We start from the raw sequence: 22,381 nt of genomic DNA on the forward strand, positions 1-22,381 counted from the left end.
GGGCCAGCTTTCGGTGCCCAGTGGGACTGGGCATGGTAGTTAGACCCATGGGGGCTTGTTCACCCTTAGGAGTGGAGATCCAGCCAAGCAGGCAGCTCCAGTCCAGAGGTAGGCCACCTCAAGTGAATCAGGTTTCTGGGCTCCAGGCGAAATAATCTAGCACCCCTCAGGTCCTCAGGTCTCACCCCCATCCCACCCCTGCCCCCTGGCTCTGGGTGCCTTATCTCTGCAGAGGTTCCTGCCTTGCAAGGCGCCCTGTAGTTGAACACAGCACAAAAAGCGGAGAGATCAAAAGCATTTGTAGGAGCAGTGGAGCAGGAGGTGAATATTTAACGCTTTTGTTCATCAATAACTCGTTGGCTTTGACCTGTCTGAACAAGTCGAGCAATAAGGTGAAATGCAGGTCACAGCGTCTAACAAATATGAAAATGTGCACCCTCTTCCCTGTCCCACCGAGCCCTGCAGGCTCCTTGATTTGTCTGGATAAAGCCGGCCATGTGTCCCCAGGAAGGTAGGTGGATGGAAGTGCTTGATTAGGGTCAACCTGGGGGGTCGGGGTGGGGGCTCTCCTGGAATTGGGAGTAGGAGAACTTCAGAGTCATTGTTAGAATTGGCACCCAGGAAATCCCCATAAAATAGCCAAAATAGCTAAACCAAAGGATTACCAGGTCAAAATAAATTAGTAAAAGTATACCAATTTTAACCAGGCTAGGGGTGCATGGGTGGGGACAGGTTCTCTCTGCCCTACCCCACCAGGCCCGCTCTGTGACTTGCAAGTAATTTTTAAATCGTGGGGGTTTTTTTTAAGGAAAAAATTAAAACAACAACAAAAAATAAGCCATCTTTGTCATGATCAGGGCTCCAGGAGCCCCACCTGAGCCCGGGCATTCTTCTGCCCCTGATACCGCCCAGGTCCTCAGCACATCTGTGCCCTGGGTGCCATGAACAGAGGGGCAGCCCGAGACAGCGCCGGGGATCTGGGGCGGGTTCAATTCGTGAACTTTTGTACTATGTAGGCCAAGCAAAAATAATGAAACTTTGTGATAATGTTTATAAATTATTTCGAATGACCCTTCGCTCTGCCCTTCAGCATTAGCGCGTGCGTTGGCCCTAGCCCAGGGCGGCTCCTGCCAGCAGCAGAGGCCTTCAGGTTTGCAGCGGCAGCAGCCTCTGCGGAGAAGGAAGAGGCCAGCCGGGCCCAGGGTTCTGCAAGGTAAAGGCGGGACACCCTGGAGGAGCTCGTTTTGGTAGCCGTCCTGAAGTGGGAGAAGAGACCTAGGTAGTGGATATGTTCCTCTCTTGTCTCCTTTTCTTCTGCGTATTTCTGGAAAATACCACTTGGTAAGGGTGGGTGGGTGTGTTTGGATTCTGAGAATGAGGTGGTGATAAATCCTCCATCTCTGGGGTGAGTTATCTTTTATTATTTTCCGTGCTTTTCTTTCGTAAGAAGAATGCCCTCGCTGGCTGAGTAGCCCCGCCTTTGGCACAGGATTAGGGAAACTCGTTGCTGCAAATTGCCGCCAAGCCCACCAGGATCACTGACCCATCTCTGAAGCCCCAAGAACTCCGTGGGTCCGTGGCAGCTTGGAGGAAGAGGCCGGGAGCTGGCAGCAGTCTGGGTACCAGCTCCCGGCAGTACCCAGCGGTTGTCACGTTGTCTATATATACCCTGTAGAACCGAATTTGTGTGGTATCCGCATAGTCACAGATTCGATTCTAGGGGAATATATGGTCGATGCAAAAACTTCACTGTTTCTCCGAAATTGCTGGAGCCCAAAGTGGAGGTTGAGACCGCCGGCTGGTCAGCATCTTTCTGTCTTATTACCTTGGCCTCCAGGAGGATCCGCTAGCCTGGTGACACAGAGCTGCCTGTCCCTTTCAGAAGCTCTTCACCTTTAAACAGTGGCTTCCATCGGTGCTGCAAAGAGCCCCATTTAAACCAAAGAGCTAGGTATTGGGGGGCTGGATAACCAGGGGGGAAGCCATTCCACCAACCCTCCAGGTCTGCCTCCCAAGGGTGTGGGGCTGGAAGGCATCCAACAGCAGCAGTTCCCTGCATTGAGGGCCTGGCCAGAGAAGAAGGCTTGCGGTGACCTTGGGGGCCCATTTGGGAGGCATCAGAGTGCCCTCACCACTTTCCTGGCTCACCCCCAGCCCCTGCAGTGGCCTCAGGGTAGCCCCGGGCTCCCTATGCAGCAAGGCTGCCTTTGGAGCCTGGGTACCGCACAGGCCGCGCCAGGCGGTTACTCATTGCCTAATTTGATTCAGGCTGGCTGGATTCTGGTAACTTTTGGGTGACCCTGAGGAGGACAAAGCCGGGAGTCAGCCTTTGTAGAATCCTCACTCTGGGGGCTGGGCAGGAGGGAGCCCTGCCCGCCCCGGGGCCCTCTGTCCAGCTCCGCTCACCCCCCCTCCCCACCCCCCTCCTCCCATCATTCCCCCCCCCCTTCTGCCCACTGAGGATGAGGGGATTTGCCCCCCCCTTGAACTGTGCCCACTTTGGGGGCTGCTTCCAGGTGGGGGTGAACGGGAGAGGGCACCGAAGGTTAGCAAAGTCAGTGGCAGACAAAAGCTGGGGTTACCTGAGGGGGGCCGGGGTGCTGGGGTTTGGAGCTATGTTAACATCTGGCGGGTGCCCTCAAATGTGCCGCAGCGAGTCACTTGATTACACGTATGTTATTTAGTTAAATTTGAGAAAATTATGAGATGCTCACCAACCCGGTGATAAACTCGCTCCCTCGCCATTGGCTGGCCTGGTCACATGGCTGCCCAACTTTATTCAGTTGACAGCAGTAGGAGGGCCCTATGGAAGGAGAAAAAAAGACAACACGAGAAAAATTAGTATTTTCTACCTTCTGAAATTAATGGCCATGAGTTCGTATATGGTGAACTCCAAGTATGTGGACCCCAAGTTCCCTCCGTGCGAGGAGTACTTGCAAGGTGGCTACCTAGGCGAGCAGGGGCCCGACTACTACGGCGGTGGCGCGCAGGGCGCCGACTTCCAGCCCCCAGGGCTCTACCCTCGGCGGGACTTCGGCGAGCAGCCCTTCGGAGGCGGCGGCCCCGGGCCGGGCTCGGCGCTGCCAACGCGGGCTCACGGGCCGGAGGCCAGTGGCCCGGGCGGCCACTACGGCACCCCCGGAGAGCCGTGCCCTGCGCCCCCGGCGCCCCCGCCCGCGCCCCTGCCGCCTGCCCGGGCCTGCAGCCAGCCGGGCGGCCCCAAGCAGCCAGCCCCCGGGACAGCCCTCAAGCAGCCAGCGGTGGTCTACCCCTGGATGAAGAAGGTGCACGTGAATTCGGGTAAGGCGCAGAGCCCCGGTCACCTCGCGGGCCCGACCCTCGGCTCCTTGGGACCGCGGCCTAGGGCCCCCCCCGGGCGGGAGGTGCGAGGGGCCGGGGGCGTGGAGGGCTGCAATGGGCGCCGCAATTACTCTCCCCATAAATTTTTATCGCTCAGGGAACAGGCCGGGACCATGTGGCTGGCTGCTTGGCTGTGGGCGCAAAAGGGGGTGGGGATGGGGGTGGGGTGGGGGAGGACTCCATTTGCAGAGCCCAGGGAACTCGGTGGAGGAGAAGAGGGGGGCTCCAAGATGCTTGGGGACTCGGGAGCTGGTGGTGGGCCCGGGAGCGGGGAGCACAGGAGGGGATCCTGTGGCGCGAGCCTGGGGGCGTGGGTGGGTGGGAGGGAGCGTGTGCGCCCTGGAGGGCGGGCGGCAAAGAGGAAGGAGCTGGAGAGGGCGCGGGCCGCGGGGCGCGCCAGGAAGTGAGCGGCGGTGGCGAGGGGCCTAACTGGTGACCGAGCGCTGACCTGGCTGTGCTTCTGTTTTGTCTCGCAGTGAACCCCAACTACACCGGCGGGGAGCCCAAGCGGTCCCGGACGGCTTACACGCGGCAGCAAGTCCTAGAACTGGAAAAGGAATTCCATTTTAACAGGTATCTGACGCGGCGCCGTCGGATTGAAATCGCGCACACCCTGTGTCTGTCAGAGCGCCAGATCAAGATCTGGTTCCAGAACCGGAGAATGAAGTGGAAAAAGGACCACAAGCTGCCCAACACCAAAGGCAGGTCTTCCTCGTCCTCCTCCTGCTCCTCTTCCGCCGCCTCGGGCCAGCCTTTGCAGCCGCTGGCCAAAGACCATCATACAGACCTGACGACCCTATAGGAGTGGGGACCTTGGGCCCATCCCTCCCTGTGCTCCCGGCGAGCCGAAGCTACTAGGGCAGCTAGGCCTGCTGTCACCTCGCTGGGCTCTAAGGTACTGTGGGGGTGGACCTGGGACCAGCAGGCCGCCCTGCCCTCGGACTAGGTTCGCCTCCTGACCGAGGGCAGCTCCCTCCCTGGAGTGGGGAAAGGGGCTGGGAGGGGAGTGGGATTCTCTTTAAGTTTATTATTATATGGCAGGAGCTACTGAGGACAGAAAACCTTGGCGAGTCATTAAACTCCTGAAAATCTCAGCTGTTGGATTTTGAATTTGCAGATGAAGGTTGGATGCTTTATCCCAGTGTGTATTTTGGCCATTCTCTCCGCTCTGCTCTGCCGCTCCAGGGTGCTTTGTGGTGTAATCATTGGGGGATGGTGGGCCGGCCGGTGGGGAAGGACGTTAAGGCAAAAGGATGGCTGCCTCTGTGCCGGACTCTTTCCATGGAAGTCGCAGAACTGGGGCAGGATGTCTGAATGTCCCTGGTAGTCTGCATAGTCCCAGTGTGACTTAAAAAAAAGATAAAAACCCAAACATTTTGCTTCCAGTTACCCCCTGTCCCAAGAGATAGAGGAAGAAGAGGGTAGAAGCAGATTGTTGTGTTTGGATTGCACTGACTTCAATATTTATTTGTTGAGAGATGGGGTGCGGAAATAAATGACACCTTCATGCCAAAAATTTGAAGAGGGTGAAACAGGCTGTGTCTCAGGGAGCAGAGTCCACCTGAGTGCACTTCCTTCTGAACTCCTCCCCCTCCTCCCGGCCCAGAAAGGCGTGTAGGGGGCCCTTAACCTTTTTGTAGAGAAGCAGAGGATCCACTTAAAGTTGATTTCTCGAAAATATATTTCCATGTGTGCTTTTTTGCCCACACCCAGCTCTGTGCTTACAACCAGTTCTGAGTGATTAAGGGGGGGTGGGGGTGGCGATGGGACAAATGGCCCATCAGTTTCCTTCTGGGATAGGAAAACAAAACTTCTATGCTCTGGGTCCTTAGCTCATGACTGGATTTTCTGTTCCAACTGGATTCCAAATGCCCCACATAACTGCCTTTTATAGGAATTGGTGTATGACCTATGTGAGGAGGGGCTATGCACCAGAGAGAAAGTAGGGAGGTGGAATGCCTTGCTTTAAATAAGAAAGGGGAAAATGAGTCTAGAAGTCAACAAAAGTTGGTCTTGGGCCTTTTCTCCCTCTGAAGTTTTCCTTTTTTCTTTTAAACAAATCAATCCCCCCACCCCACCCAAACTATTAATTAGAAACAGCAATTGGAAAAAGCTTAAAAGTTTTCAGGTCCTCTTCCTGGCTTTTAAGAAGAGTGGTTTAAAAACAACCACTCTCCAAATTACTTTCCCAACCATATTTCTGACGCCTTGCCTGAGAAGGGTTCAGAACTCAGTGTTTGAAAATGCTGACCCTTCTGGATAAGGAGAAAAGAGCTCATCTACTCAAATGAAATCAGGCTTTGAAAGTTGAAACCCCAAAGCCTTGGGCTTCAAAAAAGAGACCCCTGGTTATAGCTGCTACAAAGTGACAGGCCAGAGAAGACAAGAGCTGAGCTTGAAAAAGAGCTACAGACTGGAGTCTTTTATTGTTTTATCAATGCTTCAGAACATTTTGGGAGGTTTTGGTGATACTTTCAAAATATATCTAAAGAATGGGGGCAGGGAGCTCTCCCTGCAGGCCTGTTCCTTGGTTTGGGGTCTCCTGAGAGCTGTGAGCAGGTATTCACTGGCGTCCCTAAGCTGGAATTCTCGGCGTCTCTAAAGTGTCTTCCAAGCCCAGTCTTTTGTATTAGACCCTGGGGACAGCTCTTTGTTTCTCCTTGGGGTGAGCCTGGCTCTCAGACTTGCACATGGCAATCCTTGAATATCGCCACGTCGGGATATTAAAGATGGATATTCCTGCATTATTCCCATCATTGTTTCTATGACAAAAAGCACAGAGTTCATACATAGTCAAGACGTCTTTTTTCTGACGCCCTCACGTTGAGAAGCTGAAAAGGTATTTTACTGAAGTTCGGCTAAATTACAGAATCAGGTTCACCCAGAGGACAAATTTTCTATTCGATTAGCTGTATTTCAGCCGGGAGGACTGACCTCTAAACCCTTAACCTTTTGGACTCTGACTACCCTTCTCTTCTTTTTCCCCCTCTCACTGGAGAGAGCTGTCTTTGGAGGTACCATTTGAAAGGAGCTGCTCTCCATAGGCAAGTTGCAGAGTTGCTAAGATCCTCTCTTCCTAAAACACTCATCTGTGAATACATTGAAGCATCTCCTAGAAGGGGAGGGGACAGTCTTTATTTTCACAACATCCAACTGCATGTCTATAATAGAGATGATTGTATAGATTCCTCCTCTCCCCATAAATTCCGGTTACTCATCCCAGCTTCAGTCCAAATACCATAACTGCTGAACTACCTTCCCTCCTGCCCCAAAGGAAAGCCAACAGGCCTGTTTTCATGAGGAAGAAGGAAAAAAAAAAAGCCAAGCTTCTCAAACATAGCCCCTCTACTTTTGGAAAGGAACTTCATCCCAGAAACAGCTTCTTTGTTTTTAAGTCCCAGCTCCCCTCCTCAGCTTTCAAGGATCTTCTTTTGAAATGTTAATGGAGCATGGAGGGCAGCCCCAATCTTGAGGTCCCACTAGGACCCCAGCAACCATCCATTTGGGCCCAGAGGCTTGAGGCAGGGGAGGGGCAAGGTGCCCACCCTCACCCCCACCCCCACCAGGTCTGGAAGGAACTGAGTTTCCATCTGGGAGCTCACTGCTCTGGAGAAAGCTAGATGTGGAGAGGAAAGGTTTCACTGCCCATTTGCTATGATTTGTTTCCAGTTTGTTCTCCCAAATATGAGCCAGAAGTGTTTTGTTTTGTTGTGTTTATTTTCATTTTTAAAGTTTATCTTGGGGAGGGGATTGGCTGGGGGAGGTAGTGAGGGAGTGAAGTGCTTGCCCCTCAGACCCCCACCCCACTTTGTCCATTGCAGCCTTTTGTTGTGAGATGACATTGCAGTCAGCCTCATGGTGTCTGTTCACAGAGGTACTTTTTCTAATAAAATTGACTAATGTTTTGCTGCCACTGATTAAAGTATTATTTATACTGATTGTTGCCTGTAGTTTTGATGTAATACACCGATCTATATTTGAAATAATAAAAAGTGTAGCGAAACCTCCCTCCCCTGCTTGGTGCCTCAGTAGTCTTCTCCAGCTGACATTCAAGAGCGACAAATTAGTTTCTGATTTTCTGCAATGTGCCTTAACGTGTGAATGTTAAGCTTTGCAAGGCTTAGTAATTCTTATCCTTACCTCTCAACTGCTTCCCCTTCCCCCACCCAGGCCAAGCCATCAGAGCTTGTAAGCACTGAGAACCCTAAGTTGGACTCCGGCTCTGGGGAGTGAGCATTGTTTTCTGAAAGGATAGGAAGTCCCTGGCCTGACAAGAGGGAGACTCTACTTGGTCCCAGGCCTCCATCCAAGCAGACGTGGAGCCATCAAAGAGGAGCTTTTTATGAAGTGCTGGGCTACAGACCCTCAGGCCTCCCTTGAGTGGTAGGTGCTGGGTCTGGACTGGCTCTGGGGGCCGGTAGCTACTCTGACTTGACCTCCGGGCCTCCAATCTTAGGACTCCTTCTGAGTCCCCAGCACCTGTCCCTCCAACCACCGCCATGTCCCACCACACCTGGTCCCCTGCACACCTCAGAAAACGACCAACATGTCCCGCTCTAAAACAGTGACCCCTGCACTCTCCCCCCACCCCACCCCCACCCCCAGAGCTTTTTAACACATGGACTTGTCTCACCATGTAGAGGAGCCAAGACAGGAGTTCTGAAAGAAATGGGGTGGGGGCAGGGGAGGGTGTTCCATCTTGACAGGAAATGAGCAGAATGCATAAAATCAGACATGTGTCCTTAATATATGGGAGGGCTTGTCCCAGACGCGTGGACATGTGTATTTATAAGTGCGCAGCCCGAAGCTGAAATATTCAGACACATTTTATGATTGTCCTCTGCCCGTCTTCTGGCTAATGGCTCCTCCTGTGCCCACCGATACATCAATCCCGCCGTGTGTGTTGAATCCCGGGAGGAGGAGGAAGCGCAGCAACGGCCACGGAGCCCGCCCAAGTCCAGTCCAGTGACCGAGACCCTCGGCAGACGGCGCTGCCGCCATGTTGGGGACCCCTCCCTGCCCCCCGCGCCGGGCTGGGCCGCTGGGGCTCGCCGGTCGCCGAGAGAGGGCCTTTCATAACTGGGCGAATTTTCAAAGTGCGAGGAAGATGATAAGAATAGATTTCTTCAAGTCCCGACCACGTGATTGGCGAAATAATTAATTCAGCACGTCCCTTAAGAAACACGGAGTCGTCATTAATCTGCCACGCAAAGGGCTCTCTCCGACTCGGAAAGTGCAGGGATCCCAGGAATATCACCCGCCCAGGGGGCCGCGCCGCGCCCTGCCACTCGGCCGGGCAGTGGGCTTCGGGAGCGCGCGGCCGCCAGGTAAATATTTTGGCGACTTTTATTTCTGCAGATTTAAATCCTTAATGAACTTAGCTGTCAGGGCCGCTGATAAATCGGTCCCTTTGCTTCCTGATTTGGAACCGTGCGCCGGCGAGAAGTTGTTAGTGGCTTGGATGGTGACCTTTGGGTTCAGCACAGCTTTGCACTTATGAAAAATTACCGAGAGCGGTCGAGCGTGTGTGTGCGCGCGCATGAGTGTGTGTGTGCACGCGCGCGCGCGCGCGCGAGGGTGCAAGGGGTGAGGGGCGAGGGTGCACGCGGGCAGCTCAGAGACAACAGTTGTAAAAAAAAAAAACCGCTGGGCTGGGGACGCGCCTGGCGCACGCGGGCCGAGGTTGCCCGGTCGCCTGTGTCTACCGGGAACAATGGTTGCTGTCAGGGCATCTGCTGCCTATTCTTAAACCGGTGAGAAAAGGCCCCGGCCCCCTTTTTAAGCGAGGGTCGTAAATTTCTCTTTGCGTCATAATAGAAGGCTATAAAATCGAGTTGAAATTTTACCCCAGGCAGGTTTTAACCAAGGGCTAATGATTTCTGAGTGGCTTCTCCATCTCGCCTGACCTCCCTACCCAGGCTCTCTGACTTCTGCCTCTCCAGCAAGGTGGTTGCCCATCTCCTTCTCCACTTTTTTCTTTCTTTCTTCGTTTTCTTCTTCTTCTTTTTTTTTTAGGAAATAAAGGCAGGGGGAGAAGTCCCTGCCGCCCAAGCGGAGGAGGGGACACCTCTGGGAAGGGGTGTGGGGGAGGCCAGCACCAGTTGCAAAGGCTGCCCCTCTTACTGGCTCCCATCTCCTCCTTTTCTTCCTCCCTCTGAGAAGATTCCGTGCCCCCCCCGCAACTCGGCTGGACGAGCCCCTGGGCTGGGGCAGCGCGTCTCCCTTTGGCTCGCAGCCGGGGTCTGCGGGTGCTGCTGACTTCTCAGCCTTCGCCGCAGCCTCTGGCGTGGAGGCTGGTTTGGGCGAGCCGGGGCTACCGGCGTGCAGCGGAGGTTCAGGGATTGTATGCGTGTGCTTGGGTTTCTTTTTTGGTGTGTATATATTTCCCCCATCAGGACGGAGACAAAGTTTCCTCCCTTATGAATTATACATTCAAACAATAACACATTAATTCAATTATTCAAAGATGACAAATGTTTATGTGCTTTGCGAGTGACTCCGGAGCAGATTCCGGGCGCTTTCTGGGAGCTGCTGGCTTTTTGGTTTTGTTTTGTTTCTCAATGAGAATTGACTTCCCTCTCACCCACCTCCCACCGCCACCTACTCCAACCCACCCTGACTTCCCCTCTTAGGCCCAGAGAGGAAGCCAAAAGCTTCCCCAGCCCTGCCTGCAGTCCAGCAGCCAGCAGCCTCCCCAGGCCCGGGCTTGGCGGGCACCGGCCCGGGCTATTTTATCAGTGTGACAATTGCCCGGGTTGGTGTGATAAATCATCGTAAGTAATTCCTGAAAGGGTGCGAGGCTGTTGGGGGCCGGGCGAGGACTGTAAATCTTTCCGGTTTATTGCTCTATGAACATATGCTCCGATTGAAGAAGTCTTAGATCCTTTCCTGGAGACAAATTCCCCGCAAAGAGGCCCCCCTCTTTGGCTGGGGATTAACACTTGCTGCAGCCCCCCCTCCCCCTCCCTCTGGCCCCTAGCAGGAGGCTGAGGGTGGGAAGGGGTCCACTGGGTGGAGGGTGGTCTGGGGACACCCACCAATGCCAGGTTCAGAGAAACACGTAAAGTGGGCTCAGGCCAGGCCCAGCCAGGTGAACAAAAGGAGTAGCTCTGGCTGGCTGTCAGGACTGAGCCTGGCGCCTTCGACCCATCCTCTGGAACCTCCTTCTGAAGTCGGGGTGCAGGGAATACTCCCCACTTCCTCCTGCTCGTCTGTGGCTGCTGGGCACTCTCGCACACCCAGACTGGGCCAGCGGCTGCCGGGACTGGGCTCCACGCCGGATGTCGTTGAGAAATACCGCTGACCATGAAAGGGAGCCTCCTCGGGGAATGGGGTTCAGATCCCCACGTGGTGCGGGATTCCGGGGTGCGGGTCTGGCTGGGGTGAAGGATGAGGAACTCTCTTCAAACCTGAAGCGGGCTCTTCGTTTGCGTTCTTCGTCCCACAAGCCGAAAGCTTATGGTAAATCCCAGCCCTCCTCCCCCCTGCAAGAGGGCTGGGACCCAGTTTCAACTGAGCTTTGGTAAAACAGCAGTCCCTGGGCCGCCAGTTAAGCCGGGCCTGGCGGATGCCGCAGCCTCCTCGCCTTCCAGCAGGCGCAGCAAGACGCGGGAGACCGCGGCCGAGCCACAGAGCCTGCGGGTTCCCCAGACCTTGGCCAGAGCCGGAGGCGCGCGGGGCGCCAAAGCCGGGTCTGCTCAGCTTCCCAGCCGGCTCCTCAGCCGGCACTCCCCTTGGCTCTCCGAAGCGCTCTCTGGGCTGCTGTTTTTGCTGCGAGAGCTTAGGTCTGGAGCAGAGGTGGCCGTACTGGTGGCGTTCCCCGGGACTCAGTGGGGCCTGAGTCCGAGCCAGGCCACAACGGAACTGCCTCTTCCCTTCCGGAGATGAGGGCGCCTACCTCGAAGGGAGGATGCGGGGTGCCTGAGAGGCGGCGACCCAGGCGCGGGGAGAACCCTGTTCCCTGCTGCTTCACAGCCGCACCCAGAAGCGCCTCTGAGAGAGCCCACTTCTAAAGTTTCCCACCCCCGGTCTGTCTGCAGGATGGCCAGGCCAGGGCAGGGGTCACGCGGGCAGAGACGTTCAGCACCCCAAGGTCACAGCTGGCCACCAGACTGGGGCTGGGTGAGTCCCCAGAGGTTCTTACTGGGGTTTAGCTGCTGCCCCACACACCCACCCTAGTCTGTTGGAGTGAAGGGCCCGGGCTTCCTGCACCCTCGAACCCCTCCTCCCAGCCCCCAGGCCTGACTGCGCTCTGGGGCTGGATGGCGTGAAAGTTTCAGCCTCAATCAGTACAAGCTTCCCTCGGGGTCACGTGAACAAATATGCTCGCAATTGAAGCTGTGTTTCCCGACTTGAGGGGGTTTCCGGGGCTCTCTCCAAATCTAGAAAGGAGCACGTTCTGAAAGCAAAACAAACCCCGAGCTCTGGGGGGGCCGAGGAGGGCTGGGCTGGAACCCAGGAGCGGGTGGGGGCGAGGGTGGCCGACGCTCTGGGCATGGGAGAGGACAGACAGACCGGCGGGTGGCAGGCCGGACGCCCAGCGCAGGAGAAGCTAGCTCGGGGACTGTGAACTGGTTTCTCCGGCGTTTATTGGTAGTTGAACCTCAGCCTGGTTCCGTTCTACCGGGAATTCCATGTGCTCCGGTATATGGCCGCGTCTGCGAGCGCGAGACCAGGGTTGGGACAGTGTTGACTGCAGACAAAGGGGGAAGGCTAGCGCTGCCCCCCACTGGCGCCCACTCTGAGGCCAAGGACACCAGGTTTATGATAAATTGGGATCCAGGTAAGCAATTGCATGACAAAACGAAAATCTTTGGGCGTGGGGCTGCTTGCCGCCCTGAGCGGGATACTAAATATGATTTATTTTGTGTAATCTGTGATCTTGATTATTGCCAATTGGTGAGGCAGCCTGCGTAGACCTAGATGCACTTCTACATATACATGGAGGACGGTGATTAATCTTAACGAGGTGCGCTTTGTGGGACCGCTCCCCTCCTACCCAAAGGTTAGGAGGACACACTACCTTCCCAGGCTTGGAGGGTGGGTGGCCGGGAGGCTTGGGGGGAGGTGGGGAGTGGCGTCCAGTGAGAAAGTTGGGGGCTGGAGGAAGTATTTTAGGGGTCAATATGCAGTTAGGAGAATAGGTTGAAAAATGAAATGAAATGAATAAAAAGAAACTTTTTTTTACCACTGTCACCGCTAAAGTAAGATGGAACGTCATATTAATTCCGTGTCTTTGGGCTGCAGGGCTGGGCTTGGGCAGGTTGATTTATATGTATTTAAAATAAACTCGGTGGCCAGCCAGCTCCCTGCATTGTTCTGGGAGCAAGCTCCCAACATGCATGCCTTTACCTCTTGCCATTGGCTTAATCTTTTTTCCTGGGAGGTGGATATCCTACTGAAGCTTCCCCCCCAAATTCAAGAGAATCCCCAAACTGTCCAGAAGTGTCAGGGAAGCTCCTTTACACACTTGCTCAGCTTTGAGCCTAGGATTTGGGCTGCCAAAGCGGCAGAGAAAAGGTTTGGTGTTCCTGGGTCCTACTCTCCAAGAACGTAGAGTTAAAAGGGAAATCATATTTCAGTTTGGGAATCCCACCCATACTTTTGTTTACTTGCTTCTGGCTGGGATGGAAAGGACAGTCCAGCCCAGGTCTTTCCCAGGCTCAGACTGGGGGAGCCCGCAACCCAGGGCTCCAGACTTATGGGACCACCACAGGGCCAAGCCAGACTGGGCCTCCTTGGATCCCAAGGAGCACTACTAGCTTAGGGGCGACTGGGTAGGGTCCTGGAAGACAGCGTTGGACTTCCAGGCGCATCTTCATCAAAGGGGAACAGTATAGTTGTTTTGTCAATTGCCTGAGCCTGGCTCCCTCAGAACTTAGAGTCGCTGGACATTTTTCTTAGCTGGCTGCCTTGTAGCTGCGAGCCTGCCAACTTAGTCAGCTGAATCCAATTACAGCGAGCAGCATTTCATTTGCCCCCACGGAGCACTCACTTATAACTTCCCCTAAAATTTCAATAATCCCCATCTCGGTGACATACTGGCCTCATCCTAGAGTTTCTTGGGGTGCTGGTGGGGGATGGAGGTGGCGGGCTGTGACTGCCTGGGACCAGCTCTTCCTTGAAGGCAACTTCCTTGACTGTTCTTCTTTCCACTCCCCTACTTTCTGGCTGAGAAAAGGGTACTTGAGCTGGTGGCCTGGAGCCAGAGAGGCTAAGCCTGCGATTCCCGGAGAACCCGGAGGCTGACTGTTGGGCGGGTGCTGTACAGTGGGTGGGCAAAGGCAGGGGTAGTGGGAGAGGAGGTAGGTTCTGGGTTGGCTAACTTTGGCCAACTTGGGGGCCTCTTTCCCTTCCCCTATCCAAGCACAGCTCACCCTTGATCGCCTAGGCTCAAACTTACCCTGTTCTCCGTGGCTGGGAAAACAAATTTTAGTTACAGGCACCGGTGGTGTGTGTGTGTGGTGGGAGAGGGGGGCTGGGGTCTTGGGTGGCCTTCCTGTGGAGTTTTTCTGAAGAGGCCCTCCTATTTCTAAAGAACACGGTTTTCAAATAAATAAATAAATAAATAAATAATCAAACGGCGAAAGTTGACGTTCGCCCACGTGAATGTATTATATAAAAAGGCTTATGGCCCGCCAGCCAGAGATCCCGGGTACCTCCAGCCCCCGCCGCGCCGCCCTCGGGGCCCCGCCCAACCGAGCGGGCTGGGGGGCGGCAGGCGAGCCGCGTGGCTGCCCCGGCCTGCCCGGGCCGCCGGCCAGGCAGGGCAGCGAAGGCCGGGGCGTGAAGTTAGGAGCTTAACCGGGCCGGGATCTCTCCAAGGCGCTTCCGTTGGGTGTTCATTAAGGGGTGAGTTATTGCCGCGTGAGCCAAAGGTCACTTCAAAGGCTTATGGCTTCGCCCTGTGGTCTTGCAAAGGGCCAGGACGCTCGGTGTGGGGCTTTCCCCGGCGCGGTTTAGGGTTTGCCAACTACGGAGTCGACAAATTGTTCCGGGCAGACGTGAGAGGACTGCGCCTGTTTCCTTTCACCTGGCGGGGACAGGCTGGGCGTCGGTCTGTGCTTGGGGTGGCGGTGGAAGGGGACCGTGTGTTTCTGAGGACGCTTGCAGGAGGACCCAAGCCGAGGCGCGGGCCAGCTGGGTCAGGAGTGCAGTGGCTGCTGGTTGGCATTCAAGGCCACCCTAGGAGCCCGCAAGGAGATGCCATGCACCAGCCAGGCGACAGCGCTCAGCTCCCTTTGCATGAGGGCTCTGGGCATCAGCCCGACCCGCACTCACCCTGCCCCCGACCCACTCACGTGTCCACTTTCCGTTTCGGGTGGCCCTAACTGTCGCCCCCTCCCCACTGCCTTTGAGGTTTATCTCAGGGTTTGGGGCACCCGGTTGAGTTTGGCGGGAGCAGGAGGAGTCGGGGCTGAGACCGCCTCCTTGGGGGTCGCGCGCTTCCTTCCGAACCGGACTTCCCGTTACCGATCCAGCCCAGGATTTAGGGGTTCAGGCCCCCTACTCCCCCACCACCACCACAGGGAGGCTTCTTTCTGCCCACCGCCTGCCGGGCTGAAGGCCTGGAGTGTCCACGGGTGGCCTTCTCCTCTACAATAGTCACATTGACTATGATGACACTCCTGAAGGGGGAAAAACCTCTAGACGTGTAAGTATGTGTGAGAAAGAACCGACTGCCACTGAGAATTTTCCATTTCCTTCCAGATTCGCCTCCACAGAGTATTAACAGAACTTCGAAGAGCCTTCAAAAAGAGTTAGTGAGACAAAATTCAAGGAGAAAAAAAAATCACACACATAATTGTGGTGAGTGGGTGTGTTATTAAAAAAATGTTTCCACTGCATTTCCACATCTCCATCTGTCCTGCAACTCAAGGTAGCCAACCTCAGGATTCATACATCAAGACATAAAACAAAGGCCGCCTTTGAAGTGGATCGCCCCGGAGCGAACTAACTGCCGCCCGTTACATGCTAACCGATCATCGGGCCTTCAAATTTATGGCGCTTGAATGGAGGAGGAGTGGGGTGGGGGAGCCCAGTGCCTTAAATGCAGGGTGTATTATGGTACGGAGTTATCTGGGCTAAACTAGGGTGAGTTCAAAGGCGCGTCCAGGGCTTCCCAGGGAGCTGAAGAGGTGCAGGCGGCCGAGAACCGCGAGCGCGTGGCCGGGAAGCATTCGCAGTAAATACATTCCTTTCCCAGCAAACCGGCAGAGGAGGGATGTTGAGGTCCGGAGGTAGCAATGCAAAGCAGGGAGAGAAAGCCGGCTTCGCGGTTCCGGAGAGGGAGCGAGGAGGCCCGGGCCCGAGTGGTGTCCGCTGGCACGAGATGCGCGTTGCCGAGAGACCCCGGCCGAATCCAGGAGAGGCGCCGCGAGCAACCTAGTGACACAGTAGCACCAGCACGCCTACGCCTCCCTCTTCGCGCTCAACTCACACTTCGGGCTATCTGTCGGACATTTACATCGGCGGCGGGCTATGGCGGTGCTAGTCACGGACCGGCGACTGTCGCTCCCGCCCTCCTCCAGCCCCTGCGGTTGTTGAGCGGCCGGCCGGCAGGCCTCCGGGCGTCCCGAGGCCGCGGCGGGCAGGCGGTCCTGCGAGCGACCGCCGCGCAGAGCTGCTGGCTGGGCCGGCCCGCGGCCACTTTATATAGGCCGGCGGCTGGCGGGCGCGGCGCCGGGAAAAGTGCCGAGCCGAGCATTCTTTTCCTGCGCGTCCTCCTACGCGGAGCCTAGTCTCCACTTCTGAAAAGTGCCGGGCCTTGGGAAGTGTTTTTCTTTTCATTCCTTACTGAAGCGTTTACTGCTGCCGAGCTGGCAGTCATAAATTTTGTTACAAACCACAATGACAGGTGCATTGATATGCACCGCGAGAGCTCCAGCTGCTTAATAACCTCGTCCCCTGGCCGCTGTGAGAGCCTTTTATTTATTCGGTATCATATTAGGTATTGATCCCGGGCAGAATTAAGTGCAATGAGCGAGTATCAGGGCTTGGCTGCTTCGGAGGCGCTGCGGGCCGGCACGATCCGGGCATCGGGCGGTGGTCGCTCCCAGGTCGCCTGCCTGCCTCCAGGCTGGGCTCGTTGGACCCTGCGGGTTAGGCTTCTAGGCTGAGTGGGGCAACTTTCCCAGGACCATAAGAAAGAATGAGCCCGACCCCGGAGGGGCGCCCCTGCCCCAGGCGGGGTCAGGGATGATGCTGGTGGGTTTCTGGTGAAGCTGCCCTGAGGGTAGAAGGGTGTCAGTGGAAGGAAAAGGCAGCTGAGAACATGGAAAGAGAATCCCGATCCGACCGCCCCCTCCCCCTGCACTGGCTGTCTTCACCCCAAGGCATTGGGGATCCCAAGACCCAAAGAGCAAAGGTAGTTAAAAGCAAAAAAAAAGAAAGAATGAATGAAAAAAAAGCGAAGCCTTTTTAAAAAAGGGGGTGATGGAAAAGATGAGCCACTGAACAGTTGACCATTGTCCAAAGTGATTTATGACCCATTCCTGCTCTTTAGGTTCAAGCAGAGTTCACAAGGAGTAGAGATTTCTGGAAAGAAATAAGTCTCTTTCCCAGATTCGCAACAATCTCCTCAGGTTTTGTTTTAGGAGAGGTGACTTCTTTGGGCTGCTGGATTTTTTTTCTGGAGGCTCGCACTTCTGAGAGCATTCTGGCTCTTGCTTCTGGAAAAATAGACGTTTAGGTGGTGGATTATGGTTGGGTTGGCCTGGAAATTCCTTAGGACAATGAAAACAGAGGCAGGAGGACTGCTTGTGGTTATTCAGGAAGCTGCCTAGTAGTTGAGCTCTGGGCGCCCGCCCGAGGTTTTTCTAGGCACATGCCTTAAGAAGAAATGTGTATGCAAAACCATCTGCTCCAAAGACCTGGTCATTTCCTAAAGAAGCAATTTTAAGGGGCCTGGTCCACCTATCAAGATAAACTTGGCCAACCTGGAGGAAGGGGGAGGCAGGAGGGGGGTATTTTGTTTTCATAGTTGTGCATGGAACAACTGAGGAAGCAGCAGTCTGTGTTCTGTTCTGGTGGTTGGAATGTCAAATGAGACCATTTAAACATCCACAAGTCCAAGGCTTAAGACTAGAAGCAGAATCCCAGAAAAGCCCTGCCACTCAACCAAACCCAGTCTGCCTGGTCCTTTGGCCTAGGGGCAAATACATAGAAGGCTCAATCACAGAATGGGATTTAGCTGTTCATTTAAAATTCAGCGCCTTTAGTATTCAGAGAATAATAGAGAAACAGAATGGAATGCAGCATTATGTCCAGTTTTAGGTAGACGGTCTAACTCCACACATTTAGAAACAACAACACAGACAATTCTTAAACCAGAATGCCCTAACATCCCATTATCCCCTTGCAGAGGGCCTGTCTCTCATCAAGGTAAATGGCATATTCACTTATATTCTAGAACAAAATGGACAAAGCTACCAAACAAAGGTTACTTTGCAAACATTTGAAAATATTTTTGTTGGTGGAGCTCTTTGGTGAATGAGGGAAGGAAATGAATGAATGGAGAAGTGAGTTTGGTAGGAGTGGTCGAATTCATTTGGCCACATAAACTCTCTAGATAACATGGAAGCATTATGGTAGTCGGAAAGGTTTTTCTGGGAAGGAAAGTTGCCTGAAGGATGAGATCAAGATTTGAGACTAGAGAGCTGACCTATGAGTTTTCTTTATAAAACAGATAAAAGTGGTTGAATGGCATTGGTTATACTTTAACTTCTTAGAAACTTTTCAGGAGAAAAGGGAGGGGAGGTGGTGAGAAGAGAAAACCTCATCGGGAATCAGAGGACACAAAAGAGGTAGACTTTTTCTTCGTTTCGTTGTTGTCCTTCAAAGTCTGGGCCCATTCATCATCCCATTATTTCTCTTTGGTTATGGTTGATGGAGGAGGAGCAGAATAGATGATCCTGAGAAGAGGTCAATAATAACATCTACCTATACAGTAGATACAGGGTGAAAATAATGTTCCAAAATTAAAGCAGTATTCACTCATGTTCAAACTATGCATTTCTTTACCCATCTCTACTGGTATCCACTTCAAAGTTGTGTGTTTGTTTGTTTTTAAAATAAGCTTAAGTTTCTAGAAAAATGTGGGTGAAAGAAAAAACACTTTATATCCTCAAAAGAAGTCTGGGATCTGCTTTTGAAGTCCTCTTCTTGGTTTTCATGTTCTAGTTTTGGACACTGCACATCCCACAGAGCTGAACTGGGCTGCTTCTCATGTTTTTACCAGCAAGTGGACAATCGGAGTTTCCATGAAAGATACTGTGATTTTGATATCAGGTGGGAAATATACTTTTCCCCCCCCCTCTATGTAGGAACTTTAGCTGTTCTAAAGGTGTTACAGGACTGTCTTTTGTTCACTCAAAACCCTAGAATGACTCAATGATTGAAGAATCGATCTTCATTGATTGATTGATTCATTCATTCATTCATTCAATAAGCATGTCTTGCACATATTACATGCAAACACTGGACTGGGTGTGAGAAATACACAGGCCCTGCTTACAAGAAGCTCACAGTCCAGTGGGGGAGTCAGCCATTAAGACTTATGACTACATAAGGTTTTTCTATGCAGGTTCCAAGACTAAAATTGACAACTCAGGGCAAGAAATTGTATCCTAGGAAGAACAAAAACCAATCAGACAAAACTCTTCCTTAGGCTGGAGCTGAGCTATGGAGAAGACTCCTCTCCTATTTCGTTAAGGTTCTGAGGGTTCAAGTAAGTTGAACTTCACTAAATCATACAGCCTCCCCCCTACACACACACTGAAGTGAGTGGGTAGCAGAGACCATAGGGCTTGTCTCCTGTCTTTCTATATTGACTGGTCTTGCCAATGACAGTCCCTCTGGGGCCTCTCACTTTTCTTCTTGGCAGGTCACCTGGGGCCTGGGGCTGGCCCAGCTTCTCTCTCAAGATAAGCTAGCCATTGACGGTGGTGGTGAAGGAGACTTGTGGCAGTCAATGTTATTTGAGCAGGGTCAGCAGGCCCCGGAGCTTCCTGAGTGCACGATGCAGAAGGCTGCTTACTATGAGAACCCAGGACTCTTCGGAGGCTATGGCTACAGCAAAGCTGCAGACACTTATGGCTACGGTGCACCACATCAGCCCTACCCACCTCCTGCCAACTCCCTGGACACCGATTACCCGGGTTCAGCCTGCTCCATCCAGAACTCTGCACCTCTTCGAGCCCCAGCCCACAAGGGCACTGAACTCAATGGCAGCTGCATGCGACCTGGCACAGGGAACGGCCAGGGTGGGGGTGGTGGCAGCCAACCTCCTGGTCTGAACTCAGAGCAGCAGTCATCTCAACCCCCTCCTCCACCACCGACCCTGCCCCCATCCTCACCCTCCAATCCTGGAGGTGGGGTGCCTGCCAAGAAGACCAAGGGTGGGCCCAATGCTTCTGGATCCTCCGCTACCATCGGCAAGCAGATCTTTCCTTGGATGAAAGAGTCCCGACAAAACTCTAAGCAGAAGAACAGCTGTACCGCTGCAGGTAGCTCTGGGAGGCGGCTCACTCTTAGGCCACTAGTCAAAATCCCCTCCAGACTGACTCCGGGAAGCTCAGTGACCTTGGAAACAAGACACCCAGGGCTGGAAGTGAAACCTTGGAGGCCATATTGCCTGAGCTCCCATTCATGGAGAATTGTGCTTCCTTCATGTCCCTGATGAGGGTCATATCCTTACAGTGACAGGGTGCTCACTTCCATTCCAGGCAGCTAGTGCAATTGCTAGACAAGTCTCATCGTTATTAATAGAGAGCTTTTCCTTAGACTGACCCAATATCTGTCTTATGAGGCAGCTGGTTATAACTCAGCTTCCCTTTTCCATCCAAGAACCCGTCAAAATGTGAACACAGGATCTAGGCTTCCCCGACTGAAGTGGTCATGAGGCCCCTGTCACATGAATTCCACGCTCTTAAATGACAGAACTGAAGTCTATTGAGTGCTGCCTGTGTTAGGGGCCATTCTAGGTGATGTAAATGTCCAAACCACCTTTCGAGGTAGGCACATAATAACACCCCTGTTTTACAGCTACAGAAATGGAGTGTTAGGGAAGATAGTGGGAGATTTGAACCCAGGGCTCCCCCAAGTCCAATTCTTCCTGCTCCATCGTGGGGGGGAAGAGGGGGAGGCAAGCCCTAGGGCAAGGCGATGTGCTCAGAAACTGGAGCAGCCACGGGTGGAGAGACCCCAGACTTCAGAGTGTCTGCCACAGGGTCCACTCAGGATGTGTGGAAAAGAAGTCAGGGTGAGAGCTCTGAGGTCTGCTCACTCACCCTGGCCAGCCCGCTTGGTTCCTGGACTTTTCTGGAGGCCTTGTGTGTTCTCTGATACAATTTATTGCTGGGTAGATGAACCTGTTCCCAGGTCTAGGCCTAGTTTGAGGTCTGGGATGTGGCTTCTTATCAGTTTTCTGCTTTGTCCCTTGCTCTGGGGTGGGGTGGGGGTGGTTGCCTAGGCGGAGAGGGCCTGCCAGCTTGCAAGCTCCTTCTCCAGCCCCTCCCTCCTCAGCAGCAGGCCCAGGCCCTCCCTCCCAGAAGAAATCCATTTGTCTTCCCAGGGAGGGAGTGGACAAGCCGCTAAGAGGTGGCAGGGTGGTGGAAGCCAGAGTTGGGGCTGCCACTGCTCCTAGTACTGCAGTCCTCACCATGCTGGCAGCCTGGCCCTGGGTGCCCTACAACTCCAGGGTGGAATCTTCATTATTTACCACCTCCCTGCCTTTGAGGACCGAGTCCTTGGGTGCAGCAGGACCAGAGGGGAGTGTCATGATCCCCACCCCCTTCTTCACCAGGTTGGGGTTGCCTGGCTCCCAGCAGCAGAGCAGCTGGCAGGGCAGGTCCAGTAGCTCTGGGTGAGATGCACCTGGCCTCTCACTAGAGCCCTCCATGGCCTTCCGGTCAGGATGGTGGGCTAGGCTGGAGGGAGGGGATGGACTGAGGGACCTCACAGAAGGCAGAAGTGAGTTTCAGGTGCGTCTCATAGGTAGGCCTGAAAGAATACAGTTCCCTTTGGAATTTCCCTCTCCAGAGCCCCTCCCCAACCCAAGCCAGGGCGGAGGCGAGGGTGTGTGTGTGTGTGTGTGTGTGTGTGTGTAAGGGTGGAGGAGGAGGGAGCCTGGGAAGGGCCCCTCTCCTATCCTGAGCATCCCCACTTCTCTGGATCAGCGCTACTGTTTTCTCTTTTCTACCTGCCTGCCCAGGAGAGAGCTGCGAGGACAAGAGCCCCCCGGGCCCGGCGTCCAAGCGGGTGCGCACGGCGTACACCAGCGCACAGCTGGTGGAGCTGGAGAAGGAATTCCACTTCAACCGCTACTTGTGCCGACCCCGCCGGGTGGAGATGGCCAACCTGCTGAACCTCACCGAGCGCCAGATCAAGATCTGGTTCCAGAACCGGCGCATGAAGTACAAGAAGGATCAGAAAGCCAAGGGCATCCTGCACTCACCGGCCGGCCAGTCCCCGGAGCGCAGCCCACCGCTCGGCGGCGCCGCGGGCCACGTGGCCTACTCAGGCCAGCTGCCCCCGGTGCCGGGCCTGGCCTACGACGCGCCCTCGCCGCCAGCCTTCGCCAAGTCGCAGCCCAACATGTACGGCCTGGCCGCCTACACGGCGCCGCTCAGCAGCTGCCTGCCGCAGCAGAAGCGCTACGCGGCGCCCGAGTTCGAGCCCCATCCCATGGCGAGCAACGGCGGCGGCTTCGGCAGCGCCAACCTGCAGGGCAGTCCGGTGTACGTGGGCGGCAACTTCGTCGACTCCATGGCGCCCGCGTCCGGGCCGGTCTTCAACCTCGGCCACCTCTCGCACCCGTCCTCGGCCAGCGTGGACTACAGCTGCGCCGCGCAGATCCCCGGCAACCACCACCACGGACCGTGTGACCCTCATCCCACCTACACAGATCTCTCAGCCCACCACTCGTCTCAGGGACGCCTGTCCGAGGCCCCCAAACTGACGCATCTGTAGCGGCCGCCGCCGGCTGGAACTCGCGGCGCGATTACCTCTCTGGGGGGGTGGG

At 54.6% G+C, this 22,381-nt stretch overlaps 2 protein-coding genes across 5 annotated transcripts; both read left to right on the forward strand.

Annotated features, from left to right (window-relative positions):
- The first annotated feature begins 465 nt into the window (after positions 1–465).
- Positions 466–22,355, forward strand: HOXD3 (homeobox D3). Of its 3 annotated transcripts, XM_045297360.1 has the most exons (7): positions 466–511; positions 1,091–1,213; positions 15,070–15,168; positions 18,541–18,648; positions 18,944–19,087; positions 19,244–19,865; positions 21,572–22,355. In XM_045297360.1, exons 6-7 carry the CDS (start codon positions 19,331–19,333, stop codon positions 22,327–22,329), a joined length of 1,293 nt encoding a protein of 430 aa, XP_045153295.1. In that variant the 5' UTR covers positions 466–511; positions 1,091–1,213; positions 15,070–15,168; positions 18,541–18,648; positions 18,944–19,087; positions 19,244–19,330; the 3' UTR covers positions 22,330–22,355. The 3 variants fall into 3 exon arrangements, with proteins under 3 accessions (XP_045153295.1, XP_045153297.1, XP_004701503.1); XM_045297362.1 differs by lacking the exons at positions 466–511; positions 1,091–1,213 and adding an exon at positions 14,148–14,211; XM_004701446.2 differs by lacking the exons at positions 466–511; positions 1,091–1,213; positions 15,070–15,168; positions 18,944–19,087 and having other exon boundaries at positions 18,605–18,648.
- HOXD4 (homeobox D4) lies at positions 2,646–7,298 on the forward strand. Of its 2 annotated transcripts, XR_006680762.1 has the most exons (3): positions 2,646–3,300; positions 3,837–4,255; positions 4,402–7,298. XR_006680762.1 is itself a non-coding variant. In XM_004701445.3 (2 exons), the coding sequence occupies exons 1-2, from the start codon at positions 2,865–2,867 to the stop codon at positions 4,160–4,162; spliced, it is 762 nt and encodes a 253-aa protein (XP_004701502.1). In that variant the 5' UTR covers positions 2,646–2,864; the 3' UTR covers positions 4,163–7,298. The 2 variants fall into 2 exon arrangements, 1 of the variants encoding a protein (XP_004701502.1); XM_004701445.3 differs by having other exon boundaries at positions 3,837–7,298.
- Positions 22,356–22,381: the final 26 nt, after the last annotated feature.

The sequence above is a fragment of the Echinops telfairi genome, unplaced genomic scaffold (assembly GCF_000313985.2).
Source record: "Echinops telfairi isolate 266 unplaced genomic scaffold, ASM31398v2 ScPeMD7_3;HRSCAF=10, whole genome shotgun sequence".
Classification (NCBI taxonomy): domain Eukaryota; kingdom Metazoa; phylum Chordata; class Mammalia; order Afrosoricida; family Tenrecidae; genus Echinops; species Echinops telfairi.